This window comes from Mustelus asterias, unplaced genomic scaffold (genome assembly GCF_964213995.1).
Source record: "Mustelus asterias unplaced genomic scaffold, sMusAst1.hap1.1 HAP1_SCAFFOLD_335, whole genome shotgun sequence".
Lineage (NCBI taxonomy): Eukaryota > Metazoa > Chordata > Chondrichthyes > Carcharhiniformes > Triakidae > Mustelus > Mustelus asterias.
In genome coordinates, this window is record NW_027590297.1 from 66437 (window position 1) to 89604 (window position 23168).

The 23168-nt window shown below is 49.7% G+C and overlaps 1 protein-coding gene across 1 annotated transcript in view; it reads left to right on the forward strand.

Moving 5' to 3' along the window:
* Positions 1-1697: 1697 nt before the first annotated feature.
* LOC144486426 (adhesion G protein-coupled receptor L1-like) overlaps positions 1698-23168 on the forward strand; it is a gene marked incomplete at its 5' end in the record, with an annotated part of 221516 nt that continues 200045 nt past the window's right edge. The window contains one exon of the mRNA XM_078204462.1: positions 1698-2498. Within this exon, the coding sequence (XP_078060588.1) occupies positions 1698-2498 (801 nt within the window). The remainder of the gene's footprint in view (positions 2499-23168) is intronic.

Below are 23168 nucleotides of genomic sequence, written 5' to 3' on the forward strand. Positions count from 1 at the left end.
GTCCCCCTAGATCCCTCAACTCCTCTACCTCATTTAGGCACGTATTTTCCAAGGACTATCTGAATTACTTAGTAATCTTACCTCAGCCTACTACCTCACACCTATCTACACTGAAGGGCATTTGCCAACGATACATCCGTGTTGCAATTTTATTAATGCTTTCCAGTTAATGGATCCTGGTATCGTCTTGTTATTCTGTTACTTAGTGGCACGGTGGTTAGCACTGCTGCCTCACAGCGCCAGGGACCCGGGTTCGATTCCCGCCTTGGGTCACCTTGTGGAGTTTGCACATTCTCCCCGTGTCTGCGTGGGTTTCCTCCGGGTGCTCCGGTTTCCTCCCACAGTCCGAAAGACGTGCTGGTTTGGGTGCATTGGCCGTGTTAAATTCTCCCTCAGTGTTACCCGAACAGGAGTGTGGCGACTAGGGGATTTTCACAGTGACTTCACTGCATTGTTAATGTAAGCCTTACTTGTGACACTAATAAAATAAACTTTACCCCGTCACTGAATCTCTCTGTTTCCCCTTTGCCTCATTTGCCTTGACGCTCATTCCGTCACGCCCCATTAACATCTGTCCGTGGCTCCGGCCAGTCCTCCATCGAATCAGTTCTTTTGCTGCCTTTCCCGACCTTCCGGGGCCTTCAGTTCTCTCAGTGTGGGAATTAAAATGGTCGACCTGACAGAGAGAGAGAGAGACAGTTTTTAAAAATTGTCGAGATCCTTTGCGGAAGGAGCCCCCGTCCCGTGCTCACCCTTGGGCATGAGCACGCTCCCGGAGCGGGAATTATGGGATACCGATCGAGAGTAGGTCCTACCCTTTAACCCGGGGAGGGGGGAGAACACACTTAAGATGATGCTTCCCATCGCATGGCAGGGTTGATTTCCCCTTGAGGAAAGGTGTGAGGCCTTTGATGTTGAGGTGACTGCCAATAGATACCCAAATTTCCACAACCCCCCCGCCCCCCCAACCCCTGTCCATCTGTCTGAAGAAATGTTGATTGATGGAGCAGTAAATTAGTTAACCAATCACTCACAGCCTTCCAGGGATTGACCACTTGAAACCTCGGCCCGCGCTTCACATGAAACCCCCCCCCCACCCCCCCCCCACCCCGCAACCTTCCCCCATTCCCCCATCGTGAGTAGTCTCGCAACACCAGGTTAAAGTCCAACAGGTTGATTTGGTAGCACGAGCTTTCGGAGCGCCGCTCCTTCATCAGGTGAGTGACTTCAACCTGGCGTCGTGAGACTACTTACTGTGCCCACCCCAGTCCAAACACCGGCAACTCCGCTTCATCCCCCCCATCGCTCAGCGTCTCTTCTCTGAGCGGGTAGCGGGAGGGGAAGATGGCACATTGAGGGATCTGGCGCCAATCCCTTATCCATTCACTCCAGGCAACAGGTTGGATCTGCAAGGTCGGACTTGGGCCCTGCGTTGGCGACAACCTCGATGCCGTGGAGACGCATGGCAGGTGAAGCTGAGTCAACGAAAGCCGCGGATTAATTTATTCACCTCTCCCGAGCAAACGGTGGTCAGAATATCAGCTCAATTTTGGATCACAAAGCGATAGCTCGTAGCAGACTGGGTCTGACAATGAATCAGATATCAAATCGTGTCTCGACTGTTTGATTGTACATGAGATGTGATTTGTTAAGAGTAAAAGTGATGAGTCTGTGTCTCTATCCCACTTGCTCCATAGTATTCGTCTGCCCCGGGACATTGCGGAGAGTCTATGAGCCGACCAACGTCTTCGAGTCGGAGCACGAGGCGGGCGCTTGGTGCAAGGACCCCCTTCAAGCCGGCGACCGCATTTACTACATGCCGTGGATCCCGTACCGGACCGACACGCTGACAGAGTACGGCTCCTGGGGGGACTACACGGCTGGCCGGCCCACCACCTCGTACCGACTGCCGCACCGCGTGGATGGCACCGGCTTCGTGGTGTACGACGGCGCCGTCTTCTACAACAAGGAGCGGACGCGCAACGTGGTGAAGTTCGACCTGCGCACCCGCATCAAGAGCGGCGAGGCCATCATTGGCGGCGCCAACTACCACGACACCTCGCCCTACCGCTGGGGCGGCAAGACCGACATCGACCTGGCCGTGGACGAGAACGGGCTGTGGGCCATCTACGCCACAGAGCAGAACAACGGCAAGCTGGTGGTGAGCCAGCTCAACCCGTACACCCTGCGCTTCGAGGGCACCTGGGAGACGGTGTACGACAAGCGCTCGGCCTCCAACGCCTTCATGGTCTGTGGCGTCCTCTACGCGGTGCGCTCCGTGTCCAAGGAGGACGACAGCGAGGTCATCGGCAACACCATCGACTTTGCCTTCAACACCAACCTGAATCGGGAGGAGCCCATGTCCATCGCCTTCCCCAACCCCTACCAGTACGTCTCATCCGTGGACTACAACCCCCGCGACAACCAGCTCTACGTCTGGAACAACCACTTTGTGCTGAGGTACTCGCTCGAGTTTGGACCTCCCGACCCCACCACAGGTAGGAGCCCTTCCTCACACTCAAACCCTCCTCAACACCGGGGGAAACCCGTCGGGCGGGAGTTTCCGGCTTCACTCGTCCCCAGACCGGAATACCCCGCCTGAGGTAAACGGACCTTTCCATGGTCCGCCCCTCGCCCGCTGCGATTCCCGCGGTGGGCGGAATGGGAAAATTCACCCCATTGTCCATTAAAGTTCATTTATTAGTGTCACAAGTAGGCTTACATTAACACTGCAATGAAGTTACCGTGAAAATCCCCCAGTATTTAAGTTTATTTGTTACTGTGGTGGCACAGTGGTTAGCGCTGCTGCCGCACAGCACCAGGGACCCGGGTTCGATTCCCGACTTGGGTCACTGTCTGTGTGGAGTCTGCGCGTTCTCCCCGTGTCTGCGTGGGTTTCCTCCGGGTGCTCCGGTTTCCTCCCACAGTCCGAAAGACATGCTGGTTAGGGTGCATTGGCCCGAACAGGTACTGGAGTGTGGCGACTCGAGGATTTTCACAGTAACTTCATTGCAGTGTTAATGTAAGCCTACTTGTGACTAATAAATAAGTAGTGTCACAAGTAGGCTTACATTAACACTGCAATGAAGTTATTGTGAAAATCATCACACTCTGTTGGGTTTGGGATTCAATAACAGCTATCTTGGATTAGGTGTGATATGGATTTACAGACTTGCATTTTAATCTTCCCCACACCGCCAAAGCCTTATTTTCATTTGTTTTTCTCAGTCCAATGTTGATCATGAGGGGCTGTTGTGGAGCAGTGGCTTAGTGTCCCTGTCTCTGAGCCAGACGCTCCGGGTTCGAGGACTTGACGGCCAAGGAAGATGCGCTCATAACGCGGCCAAACAGGTTGAGTGTCAACCTTTAAAATCCTTCCAAATACGCCAATGGCTGGCGGTAAGAGAGGGAGAGACCCCTGGTGAGTTGTGTGGTGGAAAGAAATTGGAGGCTGTACCATCACGGCACAGTGGTTAGCACTGCTGCCTCACAGCACCAAGGACCCAGGTTCAATTCCAGCCTTGGGTGACTGTGTGGAGTTTGCACGTTCTCCCCGTGTCTGTCTGGGTTTCCTCCAGGTCCTCCGGTTTCCTCCCACACTCCACACTATGCAGGTTAGGTGGATTGGCCATGCTAAATTGCCCCTTAGTCAGGGGATTAGCAGGATAAATATATGGGGTTATGGGGATAGGGGCTGGGAGGGATTGTGGTCGGTGCAGACTCAATGGGACGAATGGCCTCCTTCTGCACTGTAGGGATTCTATGATTCTGTTCTCTGATTCTAATTTCAGAAAATCTATTGACTCTACACATATTTTATGTTAAACCATAAGATATAGGAGCATAATTAGGCCATTTGGTCCATCGAGTCTGCTCCACCATTCAGTCATGGCTGATAAGTTTCTCAACCCCATTCCCCCATAACCTTTGATCCCCTTACCCACCAAGAACCTATCTATCTCTGTATTAAATACACTCAATGACCCGGCCTCCACTGCCTTCTGTGGCAATGAATTCCACAAATTCACCACCTTCTGGCTGAAGAAATTCTTCCTCATCTCGGTTCAAAAGGCTCGTCCCTTTAGTCTGAGGCTGTGCCCACGGATCTTAGCCTCAAGTTCTGGATGGGGTTTGAACCCACAATGTTCTGAATGAAAATGCTCCTGGTCCAAACCAGTCATGGTGATATCAGGTGCACTCTGACCTTTGAGTCAAACAGCCATGGGCCCAATCCAAGAGGCAGAATCCCAAATCCAGAGGCTGATATTCCGCAGTGACCCTGAGGGCATAAGGAGATATTCGCCGGAATTTTACTGACCCACCCACCACAGGAATCGGAGCGGGCGAGGGGCGGAGCATGGGAAGTTTAAAGTTTATTTATTAGTGTCACAAGTAGGCTTACATTAACAGTGCAATGAAGTTACTGTGAAAATCCCCTAGTTGCCACACTCCGGCGCCTGTTCGGGTACACTGAGGAGAATTTAGCACGGCTGATGCACCTAAGCAGCACGTCTTTTGGACTGTGGGAGGAAACCCACGCAGACACGGGGAGAACATGCAGACTCTGCACAGACAGTGACACAAGCCGGGACTCGAACCCGGGTCCTTGGCGCTGTGAGGCAGCAGCGCTAACCACTGTGCCACAGAAGGTCCTTTGACCTCGGGTAGGATTTTAAGGTTTCAGGTTGCGCAAAGCCGTAAAATCCCGTCCATTAGGTTCGTCTGAAAGGTCTTTAAAAAGTGTCTGAGAAAAGGAGAAAGAGAGGCTGTGTGTATGTGTGTGTGTGTGTGTGCGTGTGTTTTTGTGTGTGTGTGTGCGTGTGTTTTTGTGTGTGTGTGTATGTGTGTGCGTGTGCGTGTGTTTTTGTGTGTGTGTGTATGTGTGTGCGTGTGTTTTTGTGTGTGTGTGCGTGTTTTTGTGTGTGTGTGTGTGCATGTGTTTTTGTGTGTGTGTGTGTGCGTGTGCGTGTGCGTGTGTTTTTGTGTGTGTGTGTGTGCGTGTTTTTGTGTGTGTGTGTGTTTTTGTGTGTGTGTGCATGTGTTTTTGTGTGTGTGTGTGTTTTTGTGTGTGTGTGCATGTGTTTTTGTGTGTGTGTGTGTTTTTGTGTGTGTGTGCATGTGTTTTTGTGTGTGTGTGTGTTTTTGTGTGTGTGTGCATGTGTTTTTGTGTGTGTGTGTGTGCATGTGTTTTTGTGTGTGTGTGTGCTTTTGTGTGTGTGTGTATGTGTTTTTGTGTGTGTGTGTGTTTTTGTGTGTGTGTGCATGTGTTTTTGTGTGTGTGTGTGTGCATGTGTTTTTGTGTGTGTGTGCATGTGTTTTTGTGTGTGTGTGCATGTGTTTTTGTGTGTGTATGTGTGTGCATGTGCGTGTGTTTTTGTGTGTGTGTGTGTGCGTGTTTTTGTGTGTGCATGTGTTTTTGTGTGTGTGTGTATGTGTTTTTGTGTGTGTGTGCATGTGTTTTTGTGTGTGTGTGTGTTTTTGTGTGTGTGTGCATGTGTTTTTGTGTGTGTGTGTGTGCATGTGTTTTTGTGTGTGTGTGCATGTGTTTTTGTGTGTGTGTGTGTGCATGTGTTTTTGTGTGTGTGTGTGTGTATGTGTTTTTGTGTGTGTGCGTGTGTTTTTGTGTGTGCGTGTGTTTTTGTGTGTGTGTGCATGTGTTTTTGTGTGTGTGTGTGTGCATGTGTTTTTGTGTGTGTGTGTGTGTGTGCATGTGTTTTTGTGTGTGTGTGTGTGTGTGTGCATGTGTTTTTGTGTGTGTGTGTGTGTGTGTGCATGTGTTTTTGTGTGTGTGTGTGCATGTGTTTTTGTGTGTGTGTGCATGTGTTTTTGTGTGTGTGTGTGTGTGTGTGCGTGTGTTTTTGTGTGTGTGTGCATGTGTTTTTGTGTGTGTGTGTGTGCATGTGTTTTTGTGTGTGTGTGTGTGCATGTGTTTTTGTGTGTGTGTGTGCGTGTGTTTTTGTGTGTGTGTGTATGTGTTTTTGTGTGTGTGTGCATGTGTTTTTGTGTGTGTGTGTGTTTTTGTGTGTGTGTGTGTGCATGTGTTTTTGTGTGTGTGTGTGTGCATGTGTTTTTGTGTGTGTGTGTGTGCATGTGTTTTTGTGTGTGTGTGTGTGCATGTGTTTTTGTGTGTGTGTGTGTGTGTGTGCATGTGTTTTTGTGTGTGTGTGCATGTGTTTTTGTGTGTGTGTGTGTGCATGTGTTTTTGTGTGTGTGTGTGCGTGTGTTTTTGTGTGTGTGTGCATGTGTTTTTGTGTGTGTGTATGTGTGTGCGTGTGTTTCTGTGTGTGTGTTTTTGTGTGTGTGTGTGTGTGTGTGTGTTTTTGTGTGTGTGTGTGTTTTTGTGTGTGTGTGTGTGTGTTTTTGTGTGTGTGTGTGTGTGTGTGTGTGTTTTTGTGTGTGTGTGTGTGCATGTGTTTTTGTGTGTGTGTGTGCGTGTGTTTTTGTGTGTGTGTGCATGTGTTTTTGTGTGTGTGTATGTGTGTGCGTGTGTTTCTGTGTGTGTGTTTTTGTGTGTGTGTGTGTGTGTGTGTGTTTTTGTGTGTGTGTGTGTTTTTGTGTGTGTGTGTGTGTGTTTTTGTGTGTGTGTGTGTGTGTGTGTGTTTTTGTGTGTGTGTGTGTGTGTGTGTGTTTTTGTGTGTGTGTGTGTTTTTGTGTTGCGGCGGGGGGGTGGGTGGAGGGTGGGGGGGGGCCGGATGTAGAATTGGACATCCAGAGCACTGGGATTAGATGGATCCCACAGATGTGCGGGTTGGGTGGATTAGCCATGCTAAATTGACCCTTAGTATCAAGGGGACGAGCTAGGGTAAATGCATGGGGCTATGTGGATAGGGCCTGGGTGGGATTGTGGTCAGTGCAAGCTCGATAGGCCGAATGGCCTCCTTCTGCCCTGTAGGATTCTATAATTTTATGATTTTTTGGGGCATGGCCACCAGTGATGGAGGGATTAAAATCGAGAGTCCCCTCATGGGGCTGGAGTCAGGGAGCGCTGTGGGGTCAGAGGAACTCCCAGGGTCAGGGACAGTGGTGGGCTGGAGGGGAGACAAGGATGAGAATGTTAAAATGAAGAAGTTGCTTGGCAGGAAGTGTGTGGGGCTGTGAGCACAGAGGATGATGGGGAACGGCGGAGGGGGTCCATTTTCCAATCCCAACCTCCGGAGCGGGGGGAGTGGAATCGTTGTGGGCGGCACAGACAGTTTAATGAACCGTTGAAGGGTCCGTCGACCTCAGGCAGGAGATTTCACGTCCCCAGGTGGATTGAGGGTTGGAATTCCCATCCAGGGCCTTGCTGCAAGTTCACGCACGGGTGGCCGGATTTTTGATGATCTCAGGTTTCCACGGTGATTTGATTGGATTTATTATTGTCACATGTATTAACATACAGTGAAAAGTATTGTTTCTTGCGCGCTATACAGACAAAGCATACCATTCATAGAGAAGGAAAGGAGAGAGTGCAGAATGTAGTGTTACAGTCATAGCTAGGGTGTAGAGAAAGATCAACTTAATGCGAGGTAGGTCCATTCAAAAGTCTGACGGCAGCAGGGAAGAAGCTGTTCTTGTGTCGGTTGGTACGTGACCTCAGACTTTTGTATCTTTTCCCTGACAGAAGAAGGTAGAAGAGAGAATGTCCGGGGTGCGTGGGGTCCTTGATTATGCTGGCTGCTTTGCTGAGGCAGCAGGAAGTGTAGACAGGGTCAATGGATGGGAGGTTGGGTTGCGTGATGGATTGGGCTACATTTACGAGCTTTTGTAGTTTCTTGCGGTCTTGGGCAGAGCAGGAGCCCATACCAAGCTGTGATACAACCAGAAAGAATGCTTTCTATGGTGCTTCTGTAAAAGTTGGTGAGAGTCACAGCGGAAATGCCAAATTTCCTTAGTCTTCTGAGACAGTAGAGACAGGAATGCGAATATGTTGGAACATGAGCTGACGAGTTGATGAGTGTGTCTTTGAACAGCAGAAGAATTGGACATTAAACTCACCAAATGTCACACTCATTGGCCATGAACAGGGCAGCACGTTGGCACAGTGGTTATCTCTGCTGCCTCATAGCACCAGGGACCTGTGTTCGATTCCCAGCTTGGATCACTGTCTGTGCGGAATGCACAGAGTGTCTGCGTGGGTTTCCTCCGGGTGCTCCAGTTTCCTCCCACAGTCTGAAAGACGTGCTGGTTCGGGTGCATTGGACGTGCTAAATTCTCCCTCAGTGTACCCAAACAGGGGCCGGAGTGTGGCGACGAGGGGAATTTCACAGTAACTTCATTAAGAACATAAGAAAATAAGAAATAGGAGCAGGAGTAGGCCATCTAGCCCCTCGAGCCTGCCCCGCCATTCAATAAGATCATGGCTGATCTGAAGTGGATCAGTTCCACTTACCCGCCTGATCCCTATAACCCCTAATTCCCTTACCAATCAGGAATCCATCTATCCGTGATTTAAACATATTCAACGAGGTAGCCTCCACCACTTCAGTGGGCAGAGAATTCCAGAGATTCACCACCCTTTGAGAGAAGAAGTTCCTCCTCAACTCTGTCCTAAACTGACCCCCCTTTATTTTGAGGCTGTGCCCTCTAGTTCTAGCTTCCTTTCTAAGTGGAAAGAATCTCTCCACCTCTACCCTATCCAGCCCCTTCATTATCTTATAGGTCTCTATAAGATCCCCCCTCAGCCTTCTAAATTCCAACGAGTACAAACCCAATCTGCTCAGTCTCTCCTCATAATCAACACCCCTCAACCTGGTGAACCTTCTCTGCACTCCCTCCAAGGCCAATATATCCTTCCGTAAATAAGGGGACCAATACAGCAGGAAGTGTAGACAGGGTCAATGGATGGGAGGTTGGTTTGCGTGATGGATTGGACTACATTTACGAGCTTTTGTAGTTTCTTGCGGGTCTTGGTCAGAGCAGGAGTCATACTAAGCTGTGATACAACCAGAAAGAATGCTTTCTATGGTGCATCTGTAAAAGTTGGTGAGAGTCGTAGCGGAAGTGTGTCATTGCAGTGTGAATGTAAGCTGACTTGCGACACTAATAAATAAACTTTTTTTATAAACTCTTTTTTCATGAGCCCAGTGCAGAGCGCTGGAAAATATTGATCTTGTGCGCAGATGGTAAGGGGGCTGTGAGTCACAGAATCAGAGAGTGTCGGCTGGCTTTGAGACAGTCTCGCAGCGGGAAAATGGGCGATTGAAGTTGTCCTATTCTCCAAGCCGCCAGGTTTGATATTGAGATCGATTTGACTGCCCGCCATGCGGCTGCTGTGTGGAAAGGTCACCTCACACAATGAACAATAAAAGACTCCGATATATTTCCCCACATCCAGCTGCATTGTGAGGAAGCTAAAGGCTTCTCAGAAGTGGATATTGTGCAGAGTAATGAAACACTGTTCAGTCTACCACACTGTCGACTTGCCAGAGAATGAAGCAACTCCGAGACTCATCTTTTATCTGTGAATTTTCTATCCAGATATGTATTTATTGCCCATCCCTGGTTCCCCTGTAAAGGTGACCAGATCATTGAATTTGCTCGAGAGCTCGACAGATTTTTTTGAGAGGCAGCAAAGCGGAGTTGAGACTGGAACCAAATTGACCATAATCTTGCTGAACAGCAGGGCAGGCTCGAAGGGCTGAATGGCCTACTCCTACTCTTAGGTCCTATGTGCTGGTGAGGGGTTCCTGAACAATGACCTGTGCAAATGCTAGGAAAGCTTTGAAAGGTCAAGAAAGGTTTGAAAGGTTTTTTGGGAGCCAGTCATAGCAGGGAACGCAGCCAGTGGTCAGATGTGGCTGGCCCTGAGGTTAGCGGAAACAGTAAGTAGTCTCACAACACCAGGTTAAAGTCCAACAGGTTTATTTGGTAGCAAATACCATAAGCTTTCGGAGCACTGCTCCTTCGTCAGATGGAGTGGATATCTGCTCTCAAACAGTGCAAACAGACAGAATCAAGTTGCAGAATACTAATTAGAATGCGAATCCTACAACCAGCCAGGTCTTAAATGTACAGGCAATGTGGGTGGAGGGAAAATTAAACACAGGTTAAAGAGATGTGTATTGTCTCCAGACAGAACAGCTAGTGAAATTCTGCAAGTCCAGGAGGCAAGCTGTGGGGGTTACTGATAATGTGACATAAATCCAACATCCCGGTTGAGGCCGTCCTCATGTGTGCGGAACTTGGCTATCAGTTTCTGCTCAGCGGTGCGGGTTAGGTTGATTGGCCAGGTTAAAAATTGCCCCTTAGAGTCCTGGGATGCGTAGGTTAGAGGGATTAATGGGTAAATATGTGGGGGTAGGGCCTGGGTGGGATTGTGGTCGGTGCAGACTCGATGGGCCGAATGGCCTCCTTCTGCACTGTAGGGTTTCTATGATTTCTATGACTCTGCGCTATCGTGTGTTGTGAAGGCCGCCTTGGAGGACGCTTACCTGAAGATCCGAGGCTGAATGCCCGTGACTGCTGAAGTGCTCCCCCACAGGAAGAGAACAGTCTTGCCTGGTGATTGTCGAGTGGTGTTCATTCATCCGTTGTTGTAGCGTCTGCATGGTTTCCCCAATGTACCATGTCTCGGGACATCCTTTCCTGCAGCGTATCAGGTAGACAACGTTGGCTGAGTTGCAAGAGTATGTACCGTGTACCTGGTGGATGGTGTTCTCACGTGAGATGATGGCATCCGTGTCGGAAAGCCCAGAGATATTTATTGCACGTTCTATATCTCGGAGTTGTGCAGAGATGACACTGGTATATGTTTAACGGGTTTAATTCTTAGTGTTTTAACATGTCTGCTCTGTGCTTACAACTCTAGCACTTTCTACAGTCTGCTTACTTGACTCGGAGTCTGCGCCCAGACTTAACCAACCAAGCATCGTGAGCATCAATAGTAAACAGGCTAACAAAATCAAAATTGAACAGTTGAACCTAACAACGTTGATGGTGGAGAGGATTAATGGAAGTATGTTTGCAAAAGCTTCTTTGGAAGGAACCCAGGGAGATGATGGAAACCTCAGGGTTTACATAGCGACTGTCATAGAATCCCTACATTGCTGGAGAAGCCATTCGGCCCATCAAGCCTGCACTGGCTTGCTGGCAGAGTGTCTAACCCAGGCCCTCTCCATGCTCTATCCCTGTAACCCCACACAATTCCCATGGCTAATCCAACCTAACCTGAAGATCTTTGGACACTAAGGGGCAATTTAGCATGTTCAATCCACCTAACCTGCGCATCTTAGGACACGAAGGGGCAATTTAGCATGGCCAATCCACCTAACCTACACATCTTTGGACACTAAGGGACAATTTATCATGGCCAATCCACCTAATCTGCACATCTTTAGACACTAAGGGAAAATTTAGCATGGCCAATCCACCTAACCTGCACATCTTTGAACACTAAGGGGCAATTTAGCATGGTCAGTCCACCTAACCTACACATCTTTGGACACTAAGGGGCAATTTATCATGGCCAATCCACCTAATCTGCACATCTTTAGACACTAAGGGAAAATTTAGCATGGCCAATCCACCTAACCTGCACATCTTAGGACACGAAGGGGCAATTTAGCATGGCCAATCCACCTAACCTGCACATCATTGAACACTAAGGGGCAATTTAGCATGGCCAATCCACCTAACCTGCACATCTTAGGACACGAAGGGGCAATTTAGCATGGCCAATCCACCTAACCTACACATCTTAGGACACGAAGGGGCAATTTAGCATGGTCAGTCCACCTAACCTGCACATCTTAGGACACTAAGGGGCAATTTAGCATGGCCAATCCACCTAACCTGCACATCATTGAACACTAAGGGGCAATTTAGCATGGCCAATCCACCTAACCTGCACATCTTAGGACACGAAGGGGCAATTTAGCATGGCCAATCCACCTAACCTACACATCTTTGGACACTAAGGGACAATTTAGCATGGCCAATCCACCTAACCTGCACATCTTTAGACACTAAGGGAAAATTTAGCATGGCCAATCCACCTAACCTGCACATTTTAGGACACTAAGGGGCAATTTAGCACGTCTTTTAGAGTGTGATAGGAAACTGGAGCACCTGGAGGAAACCCACGCAGACGCAGGGAGAATGTGCCAACTCCACACAGACAGTCAGAATTGAACCCGGCTTCCTGGCGCTCTGAGGCAGCAGTGCTAACCACTGTGCCACCGTGCCACCCAGATTTCACTCCTTCTACCCATCAGCGTGATACTTCAAGTCCCGATCCCATTTCTCCTTTGGGATTATCAGTCCAATGACACTGCCAGTGTGCTAGCATCACCTCTCCTGCTGCCATCAGGGCTTCTTTAGGAAGATATGAGGTCATGAATGGCACAAGATAAAGATCTAATTTCTCCTTTTGTTGTTGTCTTTTTTATTGCTCCACGAATGGAGTAACTCTCTGGAGCTTGAATACTTCCCATGGCATGATAGAATCCAAAACTCAGGCGGGGCAGTTGTCTGGGTGTTCACAAGATACTCTGACTAACTTCAGAGTTAGTAATTAACTGCTGCCTCACAGCGCCAGGGACCAGGGTTCGATTTTCGGCTTGGGTCACTGTCTGTGCGGAGTCTGCACGTTCTCCCCATGTCTGCATGGGTTTACTCCGGGTGCCCCGGTTTCCTCCCACAGTTCAAAGAAGTTGATTAGACATGCTAAATTGCTCCGTGGTGTCCAAAGATGTGTGGGTTAGGTGGATTGGCCATACTAAATTGTCCCTTAGTGTCCAAAGATGTGCAGGTTAGGTGGATTGGCCATACTAAATTGTCCCTTAGTGTCCAAAGATGTGTAGATTAGGTGGATTGGCCATGCTAAATTGTCCCTTAGTGTCCAAAGATGTGTAGATTAGGTGGATTGGCCATGCTAACTTGCCCCTTAGTGTCCAAAGATGTGTAGGTTAGGTGGATTGGCCATGCTAACTTGCCCCTTAGTGTCCAAAGATGTGTAGATTAGGTGGATTGGCCATAGTAAATATGTGAGGTTACATGGAGTGGGCGGGGGAAAGGGCCTGGGTAAGGTACTCTGTCAGAAAAAGTGGGTACAGACTCGATGGACTGAATGGCTTCCTTCTGCACTGTCGAGCTTCTATGAATCTATGAGTTTGAGATCCCTGTCACTGCGAGTTCCACTGCTGAATTACTTGCTGTTAGCAATTCCTGTTTAACAGTCTGGATTCCGGTTGTCTTCCTGGGCACCTCCATGGCTTCAGCTCATGATGACACAAAAATAGGTCGAAAGGCAACTTACGAGAGGGATACAGGGTTTACAAAGAGATAGTGAAAGACTCAGTAAGTGGGCCAATGTTGGCAAATAGAGGATAACGTGGGAAAAGGTGAAGTTGTTCATTTTGGAAGGGAGGACACAAGAACAGTATTATTTAAATAGAGAAAAACTGCAGAAAGCTGCAGCACAAAGGGACTTGGGGCACTTGTTCACGAAACACAGAAAGCTAGCACACAGGTACAGCAGGTAATCAGGAAGGGTAATTCAAACACAGAAACATACATAGAAACTAGAAGCAGGAGGAGGCCATTCGGCCCTTCAAGCCTGCTCTGCCATTCATTTTGATCATGGCTGATCATCAAATTCAATATCCTGATCTCCCCCTTCCTCCCATATCCCCTGATTCCTTTAGCCCCAAGAGCTATATCTAATTTCTTCTTGAAATCACACAATGTTTTGGCCTCAACTACATTCTGTGGTAGTGAATTCCACACATTCACCACCCTCTGGGTGAAGAAATTCTCCTCACCTCAGTTCTAAAAGGTTTACCCCTTATCCTCAAACCATGACTCCCCAGTTCTGGACTCCCCCACCATCCGGAACATTCTTCCTGAATCTACCCTGTCTAACCCTGTTAGAATTTCATAAATTTCTATGAGATCCCCCCTTCACTCTTCTAAACTCCAATGAATATAATCCTAACCGACTTAGTCTCTCCTCATATCACAGACCTGCCATTCCAGGAATCAGCCTGGGAAACCTTCGCTGTGCTCCCTCTATAGCAAGCACATCCTTCCTCAGATAAGGACACCAAAACTGCACACAATACTCCAGGTGTGGCCTCACCAACGCCCTGTACAATTGCAGCAAAACATCCCTATCCCTATACTCAAATCCTCTCGCTATGAAGGCCAACATACCATTTGCCTTCATTACTGCCTGCTGTACCTGCGCGCTTACTTTCAGCGACTGATGCACACGGACACCAAGCTCTCGCTGAGTATCTGCCTCTCTTAATTTACACCCATTAAAATAATAATCTGCCTTCCTATTATTGCTGCCAAAGTGGACCAACCTTGTTGGCCCTTAAGGGGGTTGGAGTATAAGAAGGGAAGTCTTGCTGCAACTGTACAAGGTATTGGAAAGAACACATCTGGAGCACTGTGAGCCGTTTTGGTCCCCTCATTTAAGGAAAGTTATTATTTCATTGGAAGCAGTTCAGAGAAGGTTCACTAGGCGGGATTGTCTTATGAGGACAATCTTGTGGGCGGCACGGTGGCACAGTGGTTAGCACTGCTGCCTCACAGCGCCAGGAACCCCGGTTCAATTCCGACCTCGGGTCACTGTCTGTGCGGAGTCTGCACGTCCTCCCCGTGTCTGCGTGGGTTTCCTCCGGGTGCTCCGGTTTCCTCCCACAGTCCAAAGATGTGCGGGTTAGGTTGATTGGCCATGATAAATTGACCCTAGTCTCAGGGGATTAGCAAAGGTAAATAAGTGGGGTTACGGGGCCTGGGTGGGATTGTGGTCGGTACAGACTCGATGGACCGAATGGCCTCCTTCTGCACTGTAGGGATTCTATGATTCTATGAAAGGGATTCTGTGATTCTGTGATTCTATGAAAGGTGAAAGAGGTTGGGACTCTACCCATTGGATTTAGAAGAATGAGAAGTGATCTCATTGAAACATAGAGGACTCTTGAGGGGTTTGACAGGGTAAATGCTGAGATGATGTTTCCCCTCATAGGAGAGTCCAGGACCAGAGGGCAGAGTCTCAGAATAAAGGGACACCAATTTAATACTGGGGTGAGGAGGAATTTCTTCTCTGAGGGTTGTGGATCTTTGGAACTCCTTGCCACAGAGAGCTGTGGAGTGCAGAGTCCTTGTGTATATTTAAGGCCAAGATAGATAGATCTTTGATCAGTAAGGGAATCAAAGGTTATGGGGAAAGGGCAGGAAAGTGGACATGAGGAATACCGGCTCAGCCATGATCGGGTGGCACGGTGGCACAGTGGTTAGCACTGCTGCCTCACAGTGCCAGGGACCCAGGTTCAATTCCAGCCTCGGGACACTGTCTGTGTGGAGTTTGCACATTCTCCCCGTGTCTGCGTGGGTTTCCTCCGGGTGCTCCGGTTTCCTCCCACAGTCCGAAAGGTGTGCTGGTTCGGGTGCAATGACCGTGCTAAATTCTCCCTCAGTGTAACCCGAACAGGCGCCGGAGTGTGGCGACTAGGGGATTTTCACAGTAACTTCATTGCAGTGTTAATGTAAGCCTGCTTGTGACTTTAAGAAATAAACTTTAACTTTATCTTATTGAATGGTGGAGCAGGCCCGAGGGGCTGAATGGCCTACTCCTGTTCTTATTTCTTATGGTCCTGTGAGCCCCTTCACCTGATCCTGGGATAATGCTGATAGCGCCAGATCTATTGACCAATCCCTGGTTGCCCTTGTTTCTCTCCATTCCCCTTCTACATCCTGTCTTTGTGAAGTAGCAGAAGCAGGAGTGGCCATTTGCTGCTATGCGACCCCCTCCCTTTCCCCAACTCCCCAACCCCCTGAGCCTTAGAGTCCTCAAGGTTTACAGCATGGAAACAGGCCTTTTGGCCTAACTTGTCCATGCCACCTTTTTTTTAAACCCCTAAGCTAGTCCCAATTGCCCACGTTTGGCCCATATCCCTCTATCCCCAACTTACCCGCGTAACTGTCTAAATGCTTTTTAAAAGACAAAATTATACCCGCCTCTACTACTACCTCTGGCAGCTCGTTCCAGACACTCACCACCCTCTGAGTGAATAAATTGCCCCTCTGGACCCTTTTGTATCTCTCCCCTCTCACCTTAAACCTATGCTCTCGAGTTTTAGACTCCCCTACCTTTGGGAAAAGATATTGACTATCTAGCTGATCTATACCCCTCATTATTTTATAGACCTCTATAATTCACCATCATTCAATAAGTAAAAGTTTATTTATTAGTGTCACAAGTAGGCTTACATTAACATTGCAATGAAGTTACTGTGAAAATCCTTCAGTCACCGCATAGTAGGTTGTTGCATAAGGTTAAATCTCACGGGATCCAGGGTGAGGTATCCAAATGGATACAAAATTGGCTTCTTGACAGAAGCCAGAGGGTTGTTTTTCAAACTGAAGACCTGTGACCAGCGGTGTGCCTCAGGGATCAGTGCTGGGTGCACTGTTATTTGTCATTTATATTAATGATTTGGATGAGAATATAGGAGGCATGGTTAGTAAGTTTGCAGATGACACCAAGATTGGTGGCACAGTGGACAGTGAAGAAAGTTATCTCCAATTGCAACAGGATCTTGATCAATTGGGCCAGTGGGCTGACGAATGGCAGATGGAGTTTAATTTAGACAAATGCGAGGTGATGCATTTTGGTAGATTGAACCAGGACAGGACTTACTCAGTTAATGGTAGGGCGTTGGGGAGAGTTACAGAACAAAGAGATTTAGGGGTACATGTTCATAGCTCCTTGAAAGTGGAGTCACAGGTGGACAGAATGGTGAAGAAGGCATTCGGCATGCTTGGTTTCATTGGTCAGAACATTGAATACAGGAGTTGGAACGTCTTGTTGAAGCTGTACAAGACATTGGTAAGGTCACACTTGGAATACTGTGTGCAATTCTGGTCACCCTATTATAAAAAGGATATTATTAAACTAGAAAGAGTGCAGAAAAGATTTACTGGGATGCTACCGGGACTTGATGGATTGAGTTATAAGGAGAGGCTGGATAGACTGGGACTTTTTTCTCTGGAGCGTAGGAGGCTGAGGGATGATCTTATAGAGGTCTATAAAATAATGAGGGACACAGATTAGCTAGATAGTCAATATCTTTTCCCAAAGGTAGGGGAGTCTAAAACTAGAGGGCATAGGTTTAAGGTGAGAGGGGAGAATAACAAAAGCATCCAGAGGGGTAGTTTTTTCACACAGAGGGTGGTGAGTGTCTGGAACAAGCTGCCAGAGGTAGTAGTAGAGGCGGGTACAATTTTGTCTTTTAAAAAGCGTTTAGACAGTTACATGGGTACGATGGGTATAGAGGGATATGGGCCAAATGCAGGCAATTGGGATTATCTTAGGGGTTTTTAAAAAAAAGGGCAGCATGGACAAGTTGGGCCGAAGGGTCTGTTTCCATGCTGTAAACCTCAATGACTCTATGACCACACTCAGGCACCTGTTCGGGTACACTGAGGGAGAATTTAGCACGACCAATGCACCCTAATCGATGACGGCTGATCTGATTGTCACCTCAACTCCACGTTCCCATCCCTTCCCTCCGTTAACCTTTAGCTCCCTCATCATCACAAAATGGCCTCATGTTATCAGCTCAAAACCTTGCCCCTGCTGTTTTCCAGCAACCCTTCTGGGAAATAGACCCAGCGATGATGAAGGGATGGTGATATTGGTCCGCAGGGCAGGAGGCTCTGTGATTTGGGGGGAACCTCGAGAGGGCTGACAGCTGTTGTGTTTTCCCAATGATATAAAGGATCCAATCCCTCATTGTGTGAAAACGGTGTCAGCTCATTTGTTAAGAGCAGGCACAGAACATATGTACATGGATGGATAGAAGGAAGACATTAACCACAGAGCTGTGTGTGCTGTGTTCCACTCACAGGCTAAAGTGACACAGAGACTGGAACGCATGACACATTCCACTTCTAGTGATGGCATGCCACCATCCCTTGAAGGCTAATTGCAGCAATGGTGTTTGCATGGGTGGCACGGTGGGATGGTGTTTAGCAGTGCTTCCTCACAGCCCCAGCGACCCAGGTTCAATTCCTGCCTCGGGTCACTGTCTGTGTGGAGTCTGCACATTCTCCCCGTGTCTGCATGGATTTCCTCCGGGTGCTCCGGTTTCCTCCCACAGTCCAAAGATGTGCGGGTTAGGTGGATTGGCCATGCTAATTTAACCCTTAGTGTCCAAAGATGTGCGGGTTAGGTGGATTGGCCATGCTAAATTAACCCTTAGTGTCCAAAGATGTGTAGGTTAGGTGGATTGGCCATGCTAAATTAACCCTTAGTGTCCAAAGATGTGCTGGTTAGGTGGATTGGCCTTGCTTAATTAACCCTTAGTGTCCAAAGATGTGCGGGTTAGGTGGATTGGCCATGCTAAATTAACCCTTAGTGTCCAAAGATGTGCGGGTTAGGTGGATTGGCCATGGTAAATTAACCCTTAGTGTCCAAAGATGTGTAGGTTAGGTGGATTGGCCATGCTAAATTGCCGCTTAGTGTCCAAAGATGTGCAGGTTAGGTGGATTGGCCATGCTAAATTGCCTCTTTGTGTCCAAAGATGTGCAGGTTAGGTGGATTGGCCATGCTAAATTGCCCCTTAGTGTCCAAAGATGTGCGGGTTAGGAGGATTGGCCATGCTAAATTAACCCTTAGTGTCCAAAGATGTGCAGGTTAGGTGGATTGGCCATGCTAAATTAACCCTTAGTGTCCAAAGATGTGCGGGTTAGGAGGATTGGCCATGCTAAATTAACCCTTAGTGTCCAAAGATGTGCGGGTTAGGAGGATTGGCCATGCTAAATTGCCCCTTAGTGTCCAAAGATGTGCAGGTTAGGTGGATTGGCCATGCTAAACTGCCCTTAGTGTCTGGAGGATTAGCAGGGTAAATATGTGGGGTTTTTTGGGGATAGGCTGGGACTGTTGTCGGTGCAGGCTCAATTGGCCGAATGGCCTCCTTCTGCACTGTAGGGATTCTATGAGTGTGGTACCCTCGTCCTCAGCAACAGGGGCGTGTGACTGGAAGGTAATGTCAAGCTGCACACGGCCACGCTGCATCCCACAATAGCACATAGCCCGGTCACATCAATGGAAAAGCTCTCTGTCGGGAAATGCCCACTCGGCATTCAGTGTTAGCCGCAGACGGATGCGCCCAGCCGCTGGAGTCAACCCGCCATGACACGCAGGAAACCGTGTGCTAAAGGCTGGCCGGCCCTGCCGAGGAGGCCTCGGCTGGAATTGTCCGCGATCGGGGGCCTCCCCACGCACCCCCCCCCCCCCCCCCCTCCCTGCCATCCTCCCAGTTGCCTTGGCAACCGGCCAGCGATAAAAGGTTAAAACAGATGGGATCTTTGACAGCACCTGTGCTGCCAGAATGCCAAGTCGTCCCACGTCAGCCTCCTGACTGTAAATAAAATCGCCCCAGCCGTGCCATGAATAATTCACCGCAGTGTATTGTTGCTCGAGAGAGTTTGGCATTTAAAGCCTAAATAATTCAGAGCGTCGCGCCCCCCCCCCCCCACCCCCGCCACAGCCCCCCCCCCCCACACCCCGCTACAGTCAGTGGGGAGGAGCAGTGGATCAGAGATGTCTAATCCAGCCAGCCTTGTACAGTGTTCGGAGGCTGTAATCTGTGGAAGGAGCTGCTTAATGGTGAAGAGATGATTTTATAATCTATCATCAGGAGCATAATGTCTCCCCGAGCGTGGCAAGCAGTCTGCACACACCTGGAATGCAAATGACGCGAGGAACTGGAGGCCTTCGACTCCTGTGGTTCCCAACTCTGCCAGAGACACCTTCCTCACAGTGCAGAAGGAGGCTATTCAGCCCATCGAGCCTGCACTGGCGACAATCCCACCCAGACCCGGTTCCCTGTAACCCCACATATTTACCCTGCTAACCCCTTGACACTAAGGGGCAATTTAGCATGGCCAATCCAACTAACTCACACATCTTTGGACACTGAGGGGCAATTTAACATGGCCAATCCACCTAACCTGCTCATCTTTGGACACTATGGGCCGATTTAGCATGGCCAATCCACCTAACCTTTACATCATTGGACACTAAGGGACAATTTAGCATGGCCAATCCCCCGAACCTGCACATCCTCGACATTAAGGGGCAATTTAGCATGGCCAATCCACCTAACTCACACATCTTTGGACACTAAGGGGCAATTTAGCATGGCCAATCCACCTAACTCACACATCTTTGGACACTAAGGGGCAATTTAGCATGGCCAATCCACCTAACTCACACATCTTTGGACACTAAGGGGCAATTTAGCATGGCCAATCCACCTAACCTCCACATCTTTGGACACTAAACGGCAATTTAGCATGGCCAATCCACCTAACCTACACACCTTGGGACACTAAGGGGTAATTTAGCATGGCCAATCCACCTAACCTGCATATCGTTCGGACTGTGGGAGGAAACCGGAGCACCCGGAGGAAACCCACGCAGACACCGGGAGAACGTGCAGACTCCGCACAGACAGTGACCCAAGCCGGGAATCGAACCTGGGTCTCTGGTGCTGTGAGGCAGCAGCGCTAACCACTGTGCTACCGTGCCGCCTTTCATTGAGGTTTTATTCACATGACAGCCCACCCACTGCCCCGCTACCCCCACTCAACACCGTCCCAACAACCCCATCCTCGCCATGTCTCACTGACACCGAGGCACATCGGGAATCAGACTCAATCGAATAAATCTTTCTTTTCAAACAGCCCTTCTCCCCCCTGCCTCCCGCTCCTATCTTTCACACAACCAAAAGTGATCAAATTAAATGAAAAAAAAAATTTAATGTCCTAGTCATTTTACTTTTCTCTCTCCTGTGTTACCACCCCCTACCCCCCATTCCAGCAGCAACCTGGGGATTAAACTTCAATGTCTGGAGACTTGGGGCAGCACAGTAGCCCAGTGGTTCGCACTGCCGTCTCACAGCGCCAGGGACATGGGTTCAATTCCCGGCTTGGGTCACTGTCTGTGTGGAGTTCGCACATTCTCCCCATGTCTGCGTGGGTTTCCTCCGGGTGCTCCAGTTTCCTCCCACAGTCTGAAAGACGAGCTGGTTAGGGTGCATTGGCCGTGCTAAATTCTCCCTCAGTGTACCTAAACAGGCACCGGAGTGTGATGGCCAGGGGATTTTCACAGTAACTTCTCTGCAGTGTTAACGTGAGCCGAATTGTGACACTAATCAGTCAACTTAAAATCCAAGACAATCCTGAAGGGTTGGCAACTGTACCCAGTGTCCCCACAGACTTTTCATTTTGTTCAGGGAGTGTGGGCACCACTGGCTGGGCTAGCGCTTATTGCCCATCCCTAATTGCCCCTTGAGAAGGTGGTGCTGAGCTGTAGTCCATGTGGTGTAGGAACACCCACAGTGCTGTTAGGGGGGAAGTTCCAGGATTTTGCCCCAGCGACAGTGAAGGAACGGCTGATATATTTCCAAATCAAGATGGTGAGTGGCTTGAAGGGAAACTTCGAGGCAGTGGTGTCCCCATGTACCTGCTGCCTTGTCCTTCCAGATATTAGTGCTCCTGGGTTTGGAAGGTGCTGTTGAAAGAGCCTTGGGGAGTTGCTGATTTCACTTCTCTCCTGCGGCTTGTCAATGTGCTGACTCAGATACCCTCCCATTCCTTCACCTTTTCCCTGGATCTCCGATTAAGGAGAAGCCGGGACACAGTCAGTCGAATCAGAGCCACACAGAGGTACACGGCATTGGAAAGAAACACTGACGGAAGATAAGCTGCCCCAACTCTCCCCTCACCAGGTGATAAAGGCCCAAAGCCCAGGTGAAAATATAGAGACGCCCAGTATCTGGGGGACAGTGTGGAGTCGCAGTGTCTGGGGGACAGTGTGGAGTCGCAGTGTCTGGGGGTCAGTGTGGAGTCGCCCAGTATCTGGGGGTCAGTGTGGAGTCGCAGTATCTGGGGGACAGTGTGGAGTCGCAGTGTCTGGGGGTCAGTGTGGAGTCGCCCAGTATCTGGGGGACAGTGTGGAGTCGCCCAGTATCTGGGGGACAGTGTGGAGTCGCAGTGTCTGGGGGACAGTGTGGAGTCGCAGTATCTGGGGGACAGTGTGGAGTCGCCCAGTATCTGGGGGACAGTGTGGAGTCGCAGTGTCTGGGGGACAGTGTGGAGTCGCAGTATCTGGGGGACAGTGTGGAGTCGCCCAGTATCAGGGGGACAGTGTGGAGTCGCAGTGTCTGGGGGACAGTGTGGAGTCGCAGTGTCTGGGGGACAGTGTGGAGTCGCCCAGTATCTGGGGGGCAGTGTGGAGTCGCAGTGTCTGGGGGACAGTGTGGAGTCGCCCAGTATCTGGGGGACAGTGTGGAGTCGCAGTGTCTGGGGGACAGTGTGGAGTCGCCCAGTATCTGGGGGTCAGTGTGGAGTCTCCCAGTATCTGGGGGTCTGTGTGGAGTCTCCCAGTATCTGGGGGAAAGTGTGGAGTCACCCAGTATCTGGGGGTCTGTGTGGAGTCTCCCAGTATCTGGGGGTCAGTGTGGAGTGGCCCATTATCTGGGGGTCAGTGTGGAGTCTCCCAGTATCTGGGGGTCTGTGTGGAGTCTCCCAGTATCTGGGGGACAGTGTGGAGTCTCCCAGTATCTGGGGGACAGTGTGGAGTCACCCAGTTTCTGGGGGTCAGTGTGGAGTCACCCAGTTTCTGGGGGTCAGTGTGGGGTCGCCCAGTATCTGGGGGACAGTGTGGAGTCTCCCAGTATCTGGGGGACAGTGTGGAGTCGCCCAGTATCTGGGGGACAGTGTGGAGTCGCCCAGTATCTGGGGGACAGTGTGGAGTCACACAGTTTCTGGGGGTCAGTGTGGAGTCACCCAGTATCTGGGGGTCAGTGTGTGTCGCCCAGTTTCTGGGGGTCAGTGTGTGTCGCCCAGTATCGGGGCGACAGTGTCGAGTCGCGCAGTGTCTGAGGGACAGTTTCAAGTCCCCCAGTATCTGGGGGCCAGTGTCGAGTCGCCCAGTATCTGGGGGTCAGTGTGGAGTCGCCCAGTATCTGGGGGTCAGTGTGGAGTCGCCCAGTATCTGGGGGACAGTGTGGAGTCGCCCAGTATCTGGGGGTCAGTGTGGAGTCGCCCAGTATCTGGGGGACAGTGTGGAGTCGCCCAGTATCTGGGGACAGTGTGGAGTCGCCCAGTATCTGGGGGACAGTGTGGAGTCGCCCAGTATCTGGGGGACAGTGTGGAGTCGCCCAGTA